The sequence below is a fragment of the Protopterus annectens genome, chromosome 13.part0 (assembly GCF_019279795.1).
Source record: "Protopterus annectens isolate FY-2018-M chromosome 13.part0, PAN1.0, whole genome shotgun sequence".
Taxonomy (NCBI): domain Eukaryota; kingdom Metazoa; phylum Chordata; order Ceratodontiformes; family Protopteridae; genus Protopterus; species Protopterus annectens.
In genome coordinates, this window is record NC_056747.1 from 713133052 (window position 1) to 713148095 (window position 15044).

Genomic DNA, 15044 nt, shown 5'->3' on the forward strand with positions numbered 1-15044 from the left:
AAGAAGTGAATTAGTGTAAACAAAGCAATACACTTGTAAGGTCTCTTGGATCAAAATGTTAACATCTGCCATCTAACGAATAAAAGACAAATCAAGTTCATCAGATGAAAAAAGTTACCATTGTAGTAATATTATATTAAGTATAACAAAACAGTGACTATCAAAGAAGAATCTGAGAGGGTCGTAAGAAGCATTCTGATGCTGTCAGAAAAATACAAGTAGTACATACTGAAATTACTAATAAAAGAGCATCAAAATACATAGAGCAAACAACCATAAAAACTTTCACTACATTAATCGATTAAAATGTGTTGTCTGTAACCTTAAACCCAGCACTCTAGTCTGAACAATTTACTTATTTAAAAGGCACACTGACTGAAGTCAAAATGGTAGCATACCTCGGGCACTTACCTTCTTGTTTATTTAACAGATCTTCCTTCCCTTGACTTTCACGAACCTCAGGTGTTTTGATGTGCGACAGTAATTCAGGGTCAATATCACGGTCAATATGGCTGTAACCAATGTAATACATCCGGCAGCTACAGCGGGAAATGATTCTCTGTACTTGTTGAGGGTGCTGAGCTTGGATAGACTGATTCCAGTCTGAAGTGAAAATCAGAGAACTTCAGTTACTTAGGGAAATGGCAGCATTTCAATAAAACATTATACTGCTGCGAACTTTGAGTTTTATGATGTTGGTGTATGCACCATTCTAAAACATAAACCTAGGAGGAGATAGCCACATTAATCCTTATGAGGGAAGTTAAATAATGTAGGCTGCTCCGTGCCTTTCAAATCATAACACATGAAGATGGACTACACCAATATGAATTAAAGATGAGAATATATCAACCAAACTAACAGACAGCAGAACTACTGAGGGATACAGTATCAATTTCTAGAATACAGTAGCAGCACGTGGCAAAACAAATAGAAAAATCATGGAGGATCAGTTGGCAAAGTCTATGGTAATCAAAGACAGAATCCTGAAGATAGAAATCAAGATGAGGAGCAGATTCAATTATTTCTTCACTTTTACATCAACTACTTGTGTGAAGATATTTTGACAAGGGTACATATAGATGTTTTAGCATTAAAGGACTGCATATTGAAAGAGGATGTATTAATCATGCTTTAGCATCTTTAGTCAGCTACCTTCTTCCTGCACATGCATATTGTCAATTGACCTGACACATTCTTCCTTGTTTCTCAAACTGAAGGGGAAAAAGGCACCCCTTTCCTACCACCTACAACAGAATGCGGACTCTATATATACTTCTGGGTAGAACTAGATGGGGTAAATAAACAGATAAGATTTCACAATATCCTGATCTAAGTTTAGAACAATGCTGAAATATGTTGAGTATTATACCATCCATAGTCAAACTCTAGTTAAATGGCATAGTAATATACAGATACTGCCTCAAAGCATCATTATAAGATGACCAGATTGTATGCTACAGCACAGTAACATGTATACACAGTATATTTGCACATTACACCATACAGTATCTACATACTGCATCACAGATGCACTGTAATACATATAATGCACCACAGCATCATACTAAGTACATACTGCACAAGAATAGCATAAACTTAATGGTATAATACTCAAAATCTGAAGAATGAAAAGTGCCATACTATACTGATGTTTGCACAGTATGTTACAGCATCACACCAAAACTTAGTTAACTATGTACAACAGCAAAAACACAATGATGTCTACACTACAAAGACTTGGAAATACTGAACCAAGATTCTACGTCTTAACACCACCATGTAAAATTACCATATTTTGTGATACAAAATAACTACATGCTACTAAACAAAAGAGATGCACAGCATCATTCACAGCCTTGCAAAGAGTTTCACAGCAAAGCTTACACAGCATACTGAAGTATTGAAATGATACTTTAAATGTACTTCAGTATTTCCAAAGTACTCACAGGGACATAATGAAAATCATACCTAAATACCAAATCTAACCACATAAAGATGTACATCTATCCTGCTCATGGTAGCAGTGCCATAATCAAATACTATACAGACTATACTGATACTGTTACACTACAGTAGTGATAGGGCTACATGCAGTGCCAAAACTGAACTTTTTTTGTGCAATGTACAACAGCATAGTGATCTTTGCCTACTATAACACAGCACAAAAATATACAAGTATATCACTGCAATATTAGCATAAAAGAGAACAGCACCAAAGCACTTATCACATCCCATAACAGAGAGTTCAAAAGTAATTTGTGAATGGCAGCTATTGAAATGTACTTTGCATAAAATTAGCTGGTAAATGTGAAACCATTTCAAAAGATTTTTTTAATATGCTTTTATCCCAACTGCCTGTCAACCATCAATTCTCCTACAATCAATAAATTAGCCCATTTGAGCCCCTTTGGTGTGAAAGCTTGCCAGGGGTGACTGTCATACAGGCAGCCATTACGGTTTTCTAATGATGGCTTAACTCTCCACCCCCAGGTGTCTGGTCTGTATGGTAGCCAACTATATCTTCCCCTCTCCATTAGGATATGCACCCCCCCCCCTCCGAAATGCTACTGCTTAGTGCAACTTGCCAGAGCTAAGTACACATCCCTGGACCTTTATACAGGCTACTGCACTCCACCACTTCACCACATAAGTCAGCACTGCAGAAGACTGGCTTATTCTCACCCATCCCAGAATGGGGCAGAGCTAGTATTGACATCTTATGCTCTGCCTCCATGATCAGTTCTGTCAATGTCCAGGGCTGCTAATTAAACCAGGGTTCTCTGGGTATGCACAGCATAGTCAGGGCTTCTTCTCTGCAAGTCGCAGAGTGTTCTGTTTCAAATGTTTTTACTATTCCCCCATGCAAAGGACCATAGACCCTGCTTTTAACACAACTGACTCTAGGATGACTCCTCCCAGGATTTACGGGAAATGTTTTTCTTTTTTTTTAACAATAAACATCTTTATTAAATTATCACTTATGACATGGGCACTCATACATTTATATAAATGAAAACAAACCATACTGACATACTTTAACTGCAAACATTATGCAGCACTTATAACCTATCCAGTCACTGTCAGTCAAACATTACATAGCTCATTCAAATCCACCTTCTTTTAAACCTCATTCCAAAAAGTTATTCTGCATGAACAATTCCCATTTTTTCTAAGTAATTTGTTCCTACCCTTTTCTAAAGATCCCATTTCTAGTTGTTTTATTTCTGTTACTATATTCACTACTTCTAGTACAGGCCTGCGGCGTTGGGCCTGATAACACCCCTGGGTGAGCATTAATTACACATTATACAACGACCCCCCCCCATTAGTATTCAAAAACGTGCACACTGATTGGTCAGCATGCACGTTGTAAATCAAGAGTTATAGTAATGGAAAAAGGTCCGGTCGCAAAGACATTTTCCATTACTATAACTTTTTTTTTTTTTTTTTTTTACAGCAACTTCGAACACAAGATCTCCATTGCTTCACAGTGTCTCACTCTGTTAAATCCATTTAACATAGCGAAACAGTTTGTAAAAAGCAACGGAGATCTTGCTTTCTCCGTTGCTTTTGCCACAGCTCTGATGTACTGCGTAGGCATATGCATGCGAAGTACATCAGAACTGCAGCACAATACCAGACAGCTGTGGAAGGGCAGCAAGGAGGCATTATACAATGCCATTATTTAAGAAAAGTAATTATTTTTTTCTTAAATAATGTCATTATATATAATAACCACTTCTGGGTGTGGGTAATGCTGGATTTACCCACGGTTGGCTTTGTTTGGCCACTCGGGCTTCGCCCTCATGACCAAACCACACTAACTGTGGGTAAATCCAGCATTACCCACACCCAGGCGTGGGTTATTGCTATATTAACACACACCCTGTCGGGCATTATTGTTTACTTAACAGCTTCTGTTCCAGATTCTATTAAAAACTCTACCAGTGCTGGTCTTTTGCTTAGGAACCCCCCACTTCTTTCTCTCTGCCTATACTCTGATATAAATCCTTGATAGCAAAGACAATCTTTAGCCTGAAGTCGAAATAAATTATTGGCCTCCTCCCATTCTATTATCCTTTCCTCACTAATTATTTGCTCCCAATACTTTGGTTCCTTTGCCAGCTTTCTCCAATAAATTCCAGCCCCGCTTGCTTACTGTCTGTATCCCTAACTGCAGTCAGTCCTATCAGCAGAATCTCCTTTCTCCATTCCACTGTTGGCTTAGTTCTTAGAATACTTTCTGCTACTTTATGAATATAATATTCTGTATGGTTATTGTTATTTTCCTTAAGGATCTGCATCCAAAATCCCAGTCTCTCCTTGTTTCTTGAGCTTCTTCCCTGTAAGGGAAATGTCTTGAGGTCAACTCTCAGGAAGAAACTTAAGGTTGCTCAACTGGCTGAAAATTGCAGCTTGTATGCAATGTTTGAAGCCAAACAACCAACTTCCATCCCACAGCATTGCAACATTTTAAATTACAGAGGTGTACCACAGAACACTGTTCAAATGTGGCACCACAGCCTCTACATAGTGCAGTACCACCATCAATAACAACGTACACTTGGGGTGCATTTTGCTGGGATCACACTTCCTCTGAGAACTATAGCACCCTTATAACTAAATAAATAAATAACTCAGAAACAGTACTGAAATCAAATCAAATGCATGACAGAAATAAAAATCAAGATTTTTGCATGTTTTATCATAATAATAATAATTTAAAATCTTACTCAGAATAAAGCTCAATAAATAATGTATATACTTCAGCCAAATACATGCTTATATGCTTTACCTAAGCAAGAGTAGCACTGCAGCAATACATCAGTATCAGTAAAATACTCAATTTTTTCGCCATCAGCTACAAATAGCCATATTGTGAAAAAAAACAGGTACTGTGAAAATCCAAACACAAGAAATGTTATCCTGCAGCATTATTCCAAATAACTATGCACATTTTCCTGTTGGTGATGCAATCATGTAAACTTAGTAAACTATTCCATTTTATCTGGAATCTATTGTATTTTCCACTCCTGATAAACATATGCCCCTTATACAGGTTACAGGCTTTTCAGAACAAAAGTTGTTTTCCAAGTGAGGTCTGTGGACTCCCTCCCCCACCCTTTTTTTTTTTTTTTTTTTATTTACCCAACAGACGACATGTGTATCCTCATTCTACTTTTAAAGGATGAAACAGTGAATGGATACAACGCTTCTGACAACACAAATAAGGGCCAAGAACAATAACACTTCTGTCCATTCAAGAAGTACCACATATTCTTATAATTTACATAACTCATCAATACTTACCCAAATGGTAAGATACAGTACTAAAAGGATTCATGATGCATCCTACTACTTCTGTTGCTGAACTGGTACCACAGCAAATGTGAAATATTCCAGCTTCACCATAAAATTACTGAAATATTCCACAAGTACTACACCATTAATGAAATAATTAGTGTTCCACAACACAGCAAATGTATTCTTGGTAGCCAATGTAACCATGAAAATATTTTAATGGTATAACTCATTCATCATGTAGACAGAAAGGATTTGCTTACTGACCTGTAGTGGTGCTGACTAAGCCACCTACTGCTTGTCCACCCTCCATTAGCTCAAGTACAGAGTCAGGGTTTCTTTCCCGTTGTTCTTCAATGTTTTTCACCTAACAGGGAAAACCATAATTATTGCAAACACCAGAAAATGGCAAAGTCTTAGTTAAAATGAACTAATAGCAATGCATGTAGTACTGTCATGTTTAATTATTTAAGAGAAATAAACCACTGTGCCATAATGGATAACCAAATCTGTATGATAAAGGAAGAAAAACAATATTGCAATAAAGCTGTACTCATCCCCCTGATACCATCCACCCTATCCTACTTCACCCTCCATCTTCCTACCCTACTTAAAAATAGTACCTCTCAACCTAAGCTTCTTACCCCTTTATGCTTCATTCAATAAAACTTAAATCCTAACTTTTATTTGACAAATCCACTCATATAATATTAGATGTATGGTCTCCCTAACACTTATCTCACATCTATAGACTGCCTTTCTTATTCTCCTTGAACACTTAATTGTGTATGTTTCTCTCATTTTCATTTTCTGAACAGTGTATGGTAAACCTATGTTACAGTCTTGTTATTAATATCTACCTTGCATCATACTTTTACTAATGAAAAATGTCAACCATAAGACCTATGGATGACTGAGAGTGAAGCAGTGAGATACAAGCATAAGGTGGGTTCCCCAAAATGGTAAAAAAATGGTATATATATAAGAATATATGAAAGTATGCAAAGATATAAATAAAAACATTAAGCTATATAAATGCACCTATGAATGGACAAAATGGTAAACTGATGCATAAATGGATGTGAAGAACGTGTATATGTGTGTATATGAGTTTGATGAAGTTATATTAAAAAATCTATGCATCAGTTTACCATTTTGTCCATTCATAGTATCAAAGATATATTGGTCATGATAAAATTTGTTCATACACACATAAGTTAATATACATGTTAGGTGCATTTATATAGCTTAATGTTTTTATTTATATCTTTGCATACTTTCATATATTCTTATATATATACCATTTTTAATCTTATAGGTATGTTAGAAAGGAAAGTTGAGTTTACTTTGCATTTTGAATTGTTTTTAAACAAAATGGCATTTCCCTTTTAAGTAAGGTTTGCAATTTATTTTAATTGAATTGTCATGAGTATAAAAATGGCTTTTTAATTTATCTGTATATAGAATAGACCTGAAGAAGCTACTTTTAGCGAAAGCGCTTGTCTGAAAGGAATAAAATTTACATTTCATCAATCGTTTTGGAGACTTATTGGATTTTGGGGAACCCACCTTATGCTTGTATCTCACTGCTTCACTCTCAGTCATCCATAGGTCTTATGGTTGACGTTTTTTTGACTGAGAGAGTTTGCCGTTGTGGTGGTGTCATTCTCTTCATATACTTTTACTAATGGATTGTATAATTGTTTAACTAACTATTGTCCTTTTAATAATGGTTTTGTATAATGTGTAACTGACTATTTTATGGAGCTTTTCTCCCCGGGCCTCCGCTGAAAGAGGGCTACTCAGCTCAGTTGGACATGCATGGTTAACAAATGTAAAATAAATAAATAAAATAAATAATTTCTTTATGTTGCTACAGAAATTTAAAGAGGCATCCAGTTAAACTGAAGCAGCCCTTTTGTCCTGGATTAAACCACTGGTGACCAAAACTGAGTATGCCCTTGCACAGAAACCAGCACAGACTAGTGGCTTTAGCAGTAATGATATGAAATGTCAGGACCCACTAAAGTAACTCCCATAATGGGGAGACTGAATGGCTGTATGCCAAGTCAAACATGGCCATTTCTCAGAATGTTCCCCTTTCTCCAATGTATGGCAATCTTGGAGTTAGTATAGATAAGTTTGGGGGGGGGGGGGCTTGCTCCTCTGCAAAAAAAAAAAATAAAAAAGAAGTTTAATGGAGAAGATTGATGTTTGAGATTTGCATTTCCCCTCCATTTTTGATCTTTCGTTTTTTTCAGTGTGTCAGCTTTCAGCATTTCAAGCGCAAACATCTCAACAGGGTTTTTTTCTGAGCATCCAATTAGTTTTTTTTTTCTCTCTCCATTCTTCTGCTGACCATATAGCTCTCCTTCCTGGTTGGCCCACTGACCCATTTAGTCCCTCTTTGTAACAGTCCTACAATTCATTCCTTCAGTAAAAGGTGTGTGGCAATGCACTAGTAGCAGGGCTATCATCCATGCCTTCCTCTCACTGCAAAAACTTGGTTTAAGGCACCTCAGGAGTTGATCATGCAATGGCCATCTCTTTCACTTGTCTTTCTCTTACTTCAGCTGGAGATATAAGCCATCATGATTACCACGTACACTGTAAGAGCATGTTAGCAATTTCCCTGGTCTTTATCAAGTGAATCCTGCCTATAATACTTTACCAAACAAACATGCCTATAGCCCCCCCCCCTCCCAAGAGAAAGAAACAGAGAGAGAGAGACACACACACACAGACAAGTGGGGCCCGCCCCTTCATTCTTATCTCAACCACATCATCTTTTCCAGTGCCAGGACCACTAGTCAAACCCCAGTTGCCTAGGTAGTAGTGAAGGCTTTATCCCTTTACATTATGCAGCCACCAATTACTGAGTAGCTTGCACTCCCCACTCTCAGGTGAAGGCAATGGGATATTTCCATTCTGAGTCAGTTCACTAGTTATGAAAGGTTGAAAATCAACCAAACAAATACAATTACAAAATGGCCAACCCAAGAGTATCTTTTTTTTTTTTAAACAGGAGTCATCATATTAAATTATCACTTATGACATAGGTAATCATACGTTTATATAAATGCAAACAAACACTGATATAGTTTTAGTTGCAAACATTATAAATCACTTATGATCTATCTAGTTAGTCATTTAAACATTACATAGCTCATTTAAATCCTGACATCTTTTAGACCTCATTCCTCCTCCAGAATGTTATTCTGCATTTATTGTTCCAACAATTCCACTTTATGTATGTAATTTACTCCTATCCTTTTCTGCAGATTCCATTTCCAGTTGTTTTACCTCTGTTACTATATGCACTACTTCTACTTCAGTTGGTTTAGACTCTGATTTCCATTTTCTATTAACTGTTTTTTTGCCAGCCACCATAATTAGACTCGGCAAGGCCTTACTATGTCTAGGCAATTCTGATTCTGTATCATAGCTCAAAAATATAATATATGTAGTTGTACCAAATTCCTCACCCAGTGTTTCTGATAGAGTAGCCTGTAGGGACCTTTTAAAGTCTGCAAACTCATTACACTCCCAAAAAATATATTCCCAATTGCCTCTTTCTTCCCCATCACACCTCCAATATTTGCTATCTACCTCAGGAAAATTTCTTTGGAGTCTACTTGGGGTATACATCTACCTATGTAAACACTTCCAAGCAAAGATCCTAAATCTTTTATACTTTTATGCTTATTTGGGAGGCAACCAACCAACCCAAAAGCATCTTAACACAAATGTTCAGCAGTGTATGTCAATCTAGTTGTCAGATACACTGAGCGACTGGGTAAGGTGAAGAGGAGGGGACTTAGTATAGATAAGCTCTTCATATCCTCACGGACTGCAAATGATAGCCCTTGGCTTCTACCATTCTCCACAAGCAAGAAAGGACAACAGCAGACAAACCCAGAAAAGGGCAAAACTAGGAAACCAGAGGATAAAGTTAATGAAAAAAAGAGTTTAAAAAAATAAACAATTTTATCTTCATTATAATAAGTTATCTTTATGAACTTGGAACAAAAGATCGGACAAGCTGAAAACATAGCAAAGGCATTTATATGCACTCAGACTAGGGCAATAAAGTTAAATACATATTAATTGTCCATTCTAATATGGACAATTCTTTGTAGTTATATTAGACAATGCAGCAAGCCCTACTAAGATGCATTTCAGCTGAGAAACTGACACTGTCCATTTTATAACCCAGAAATTGTTATATCCAGTAATAGAGGTATCTTAACACCGCTTCCACAAAGAAATTTCTAAACTCCTCAGTACGGCAGCTGAACACTTTCTATGTTCTACTGACAAAAAAAATGCCACTGGATACAAGTACATTTTAAATGCATTTTTATACAATGGCTGTACAGAATCCCAGATCAAAGCAGATCACTTTATTTGTTAAAGGACAAGAATTATATACCAGTATCAGATTTCTGACAACACAGCATCAGTGTTAATGCTTTCTTTACTGCAGAAGTACATGGGATATTTATAATACAGAGTACTCCTGAAAGGTACCCAATAACTGCGGCAGTGGAATGGGTTGGCAAGCAGACCAACAGGAAAAACTGCCTAGTAAATAAAATAAAATGAAATAGTTATGTTCTTACTGAGTCAACTAATCAAAGACAGGGGACTCTGATGTTTTTTTTTTCCACTGGATATTTCTTTGGCATCAACTAGAAATCAGAAAAACACCAGACAGTACCTTCCTGCAAATCAAGAAAGAGCAACACAGTTTGTTCAAAACTGCTGAATAAACAATACAACAGCATGTATTTGCCCAACACAAAGACATCACCAACAGCAACAAGTGGTGGAAAACCACTCTCCCACAGGAAAATAAAACAAGGGAGTTTATGACTCATCAAGGGAGGTCCTTGACCTTGGACACAAATATGCTCTGACCTTATCAGTTGCTTTACATGGGGATCCCTCTTGCTGGGTCCTTGGAAAAGATGAATCTCAACTAGTACCCGATATGGTGGAAGAAGCAAGAGAATTACACAAATACAGAGCACCAATAGAGTTCTGAAATAAAAAAAGTCACAGTTAAAGCACTAATGGTTAGGAGAAGTATACACAGGAGCAAGTGGCCACTGCACAGATGTCTGTAGCAGAGACATTCTTGACGCAAGTCCTGGAGGGAGCTACTCCTGTACTGGAGTGATTTATAAAAACAGCATTGTGTGCTTAATAAAGATATAGGCCATAGAGTGCTTGTCAATAGCCTGATAGCAAAAAAAATAATGCTACTAGCAATGCGATTGCAAATTATCTATTTGACAACCAAAAGCCATTTCATCCATGCAGTAAAGAAACCTGCTCCCACCTAGTGTGTTTACGGAGGTCTCTCTCACTGATGCTTTCTGCTGACAAAAGGTTTAATTCAAGGAAACCTCCTTCAGAATGAAATGAAGTGCACTCCAGAGGGACACTGATCCTTTTAAAAGATCAGATCTAGTTTTCTGCACATAAGGGCTTGCAACTCAGATATGTTGTGCTGACATAATGGACACTAGAAAGAGGGCCTTCCACGACATGAGCTTCAATGCACTGACTTAAGATATACAAAGGGTAGATGGGCAAGTCTGTGAACCACAAAGTCCAGGTCACATGGAGGGAGAGAGATTCTTCATAGGAGAACAGATAAGCAATACTCTTAAGGATCTCTTTACTAGTCAGTGCTGGACCATGATCCTGCCCTCCACAAGGTTACAAGGAGCAGAAATGCATGGCATTAATATGTGAGCAGCCTAAGCCTCAGTGCTGCAGAGAAGAACACTTTCTAGCTACACATGTGTAAGGCTGGATTCACTTTGAAGACTGAAAGCCCATAACATTGAAATTCAAAACATTGAAACCAAAATCTTGAAAATTCAAAACACTGAAAACTCAAAACATTGAATCCCATAACATTGAAAACACATAGGAAGCAACATGTACTATATTCCAGCACAACTACATACTGAAACAAATAAACAAACCATATTACATTTCTTCAAATATAAGCAGGGGAGCAAGTCCCTCTGCACCCCCACACCCCCTGCTACTTAAACATAGCAACTTAGAGACTGTACTACACTACACTAAGATGAGTTATGTTGTACTATAGCAAGTAAGATGGGAATATGACTGACGTTACCTATGAAACTCCGGTAAGTATCGGAGAGATATACAGTAATGTGTAATGTTTTAACAGTGAAATAGTGTTTCTAAGAGAAGGTTGAGGATAGTTTTTTAAAATTTAAACATGCAGTCATGAAGCATGGAATGGTATGTTTGCCATTTTCTTCTGTGTAGTATGATCTCGGAGTTGATATATTTAAGTAGCAGGGGATGTGTGCATGACGGGTGCTGCTTATAGTTGGAGAAGTGTAATATGGTTTATTTTTTATTTGTTTCTGTATATAGTTCTGATGGGATATGTTAAATGTTAAGTTTCCTATGTAGTTTCAATGTTATGGGATTCAATGTTTTGAATTTTCAAGATTTTGATCTCAATGTTTTGAATTTCACTGTTATGGGCCTTCAATCTTTTAAAGTGAATCCGTAAGGCCTTACAGTGCTTAACAAGTAGCAAAATGTTGTGGTCTCTGGCCCTCAATTCCCAGGATGTAATTAAGAGTGCAAGCACCATCACACCTGTCTGTATGATGGCTCTTACGGATGTCCATCTCCTCCATAATGTATGGGTTACTTCCTCAGGAAAAAATGATCTGATTCCAGTTGCGGTCAAAATAAAGTGGTCTTTATGGTTTATGCTGGACTGAAAAGGTTCAATGTCAACATTAACAAAAATAATGAGCCACTCGGCTCACTCAGAGAATGCTGCCTGCCCATGGGGTACAGAAAGATGAAGCTCTGACTGTAATCCAGATGACCTACATTCAGTTAGTGGCATGGGCATAGGAAATGATATTGCAGGGAGGGAGGGTGAGAGTAGGGGGAAATAGTTTTGGCTCACCATTTCTGTGCCAACAAGCACACGCACCATCTGCTACCAGTGCAGCATGAGACTAGTGAACACATGCTGTCATATTCAGGGCAAGAGCACAAACAGCAGCCCAAGGACTCGCATGTGTATAGACCAGTGATGGCGAACCTATGACACACTTGTCAAATATTACACATGCCATGATGTTTAGGGTGACATGTCAGCACTCACCAGCACCCAAGTTGCCAAAGACGCACCTTTTGCATTCATTGCTCACATGAAGTGCACTGAATTATTTTGGGTTTGGCGTTTCAAAAACTCCTGGCACAAAAGGTTCGACATCACCAGTATAGACAGTCACACACTTCTCTGAGGTAATAGTCAACAGTGTGCAGCTCAAAGAGCTACCAAAGAGATCGAACTCCAGGGGTAGTCCGCTACACAAAACCTGCTAGATGGCCCAAACCCTAACACCTGACTCACACCACTGGGAAATCAATGTGCTGATGTAACTGTCCCAGAGACTTCCCATACTCTAGAATAAACTACCTATCTATATCAAACAAAGCTCCACATTAGCACTCTTCAAGAAAAATCTTGATGATTGGATGGGAAATAGGAAATTCACCCCGGGGATCTCCTCTGTGGCTCTGCTCGACAGTGGCATAGGAAAATAATTTTCTTGGGTGGCAAAAGCCAGGGTACCTTTTTGGCTGGGCTTGTATAGGCCCCAGGGCTGATAGCCTAGTACCTACCTATGAACCTATGAACTTCTCAGACAGGAATGAGTATGTACAGTGCAATCAAGCAGGAGCATGCAGAGTCTAAAAAAGAAAGCAAATCAGGCAGTGGCCTGCAAAGGGCACTAGACATTTTCAGAGCCAACAAGGTGGGTATCTCCACAATGAACTGATGGCCCCAAGAATAATACACCTAAGCAATGATCCTGAGGGATTCCGGCGTGTAGCTCGCAAGACATTTCCCTGCAAGCTACATCGCCGAAACCAAACGGCTGCATCAGCACTTTGCCGTAGAGCAAATTGGCTAAAAAGCATAGCCGCGGCAGCTGTAATCTATGAACAGGCAGCTACAACCGTATGGGATGTGTAACGCATTCCTTCTTCTCATTCAAGGAATGCATTTATTTAATTATTTATTTATTTTGTTGTCAGACAAGTGCTGATGCAGAAAATTCCACCAGGCACTTCTAGGACAAAGGGACATAAGAGTGAATCCATTTCAGATTTAACTGTTCTGCATATGCATAACAGCTTTGCCAAAGAATGGACCATTTGGAGGATGCAGATGGGGGAAGAGAGAGACTATCCTTGTCCATGTCTGGAATAGTGGCAGCAAAATCCATACAGCCCTCATAATACAGATATAGAGAAGCAGATTACACAACAGCCAAAGGCAGAACAAGGTGGCAATAGACTTGAACCACGTTTGGACCAGACTTTAGAATGAGCTCCCTAATGGCACACTACCACACCTGCATCTCAAGTTGGTGGTTAATTAAATGAAGCCTATTAATACAAGATGCACAAAGCCTTCTTCTCCAAGGATGGAATGGTGGCCATCTATGTTACCCAGGATGGACCTATCTTCCAGATTTTATCTTTATGTGGTAAGTACACAACTTTCATATTTAATAACAGGAGGTCCATTCTCACTAGCAATCAACACAAATGTCCCAAGTTAGTCCTCTTAGGTGGTTCCCCTTTTGAGAACATATCACAAACAATGGCAGTTTCAAAAGAAGCTCTAGACATCAGTAAGACACCCAGCCTGCAATTAATGCTTTGCATATGTATTAAAAAAGACCAGGAATATTATCAAGGGTGGCATTCATAAGAAAGGCTACTGTGATATATAAAGCTCTAGTAGTTACTCATAGGAATTGAATTTAATACATACAGGTGTAATTCTGAGACTTCTCTAGAATTAGAAGATGACAAGAAACTCTATCTTATAAAAGACCAAAGTGAGGTATTCAGCAAACAAGCTTGCAACTCTGAGATCTTTCCAGATTATATAACTTCCACAAGAGAAAGACAGCTTTCCAAGAAAGATGTTTTAAGTCCACTAATACTACTCTGTGGTACACATGTATAAAGTTCTGATTACAACACAGATAATCCAAGTTCAAACAGTGGTTCAGGTACAGGGAACATCATCACAACACTAAAATGGCTAGAACTGGGGACATGGGGTTGGTGATCTCAAGCTAGTGACAGTAGCACTCAAGGACTGTGGCTGGAAACATGTACAAGCAAGGGGAGAGTATAAGACACCACCAGGAGAGGGTTAGGGAGTTAAAAGAGAAATGCCTTCATTGTCAGGATGTCGATGAACATGCAAACCACCACCATGGCTGTCTGCATGATGTCCCCCCCAACTGGTTAGCTCTCATGCCTGTACTGAGGAACGAACTGTCTCAAAACAAAAAGGATTTTTGAAGGACTGATAGCACACAAGGAGGTAAAACGGATATAGAAAAATAACATTGCTGTAAGGCGGTATCAGTTGTTTTAGAGGAGGCCTCAACAAACAGGCAGCTTAAAGAAAGGCTTCACAGACTTTCAAAACAAGGCCAAGAAATTTGAACAAAGGCCTTCAGTGAAGATGGATATGGCAGCTAAATGAACTTCAACAGAAGAATAACAGAGGCCAGAGCCAAATATATGTGTAAGGCAATCCAGAACTCAAAAGCAAGAGATGACAATGGATCCAATCCTTTGGTAGTGACACAAACTGGAAAAAAACATGTCTTTTTGTCTTTACACATTTT

At 38.2% G+C, this 15044-nt stretch overlaps 1 protein-coding gene across 1 annotated transcript in view; it reads right to left on the reverse strand.

Moving 5' to 3' along the window:
• The window catches only part of KIAA0100 (KIAA0100 ortholog), a 2229983-nt gene that overhangs the window by 581231 nt on the left and 1633708 nt on the right, over positions 1-15044 (reverse strand). The window contains exons 27-28 of the mRNA XM_044054400.1: positions 5572-5671; positions 412-603 (exon numbers count right to left, since the gene is read on the reverse strand). Of these exons, the coding sequence (XP_043910335.1) occupies positions 412-603; positions 5572-5671 (292 nt within the window). The remainder of the gene's footprint in view (positions 1-411; positions 604-5571; positions 5672-15044) is intronic.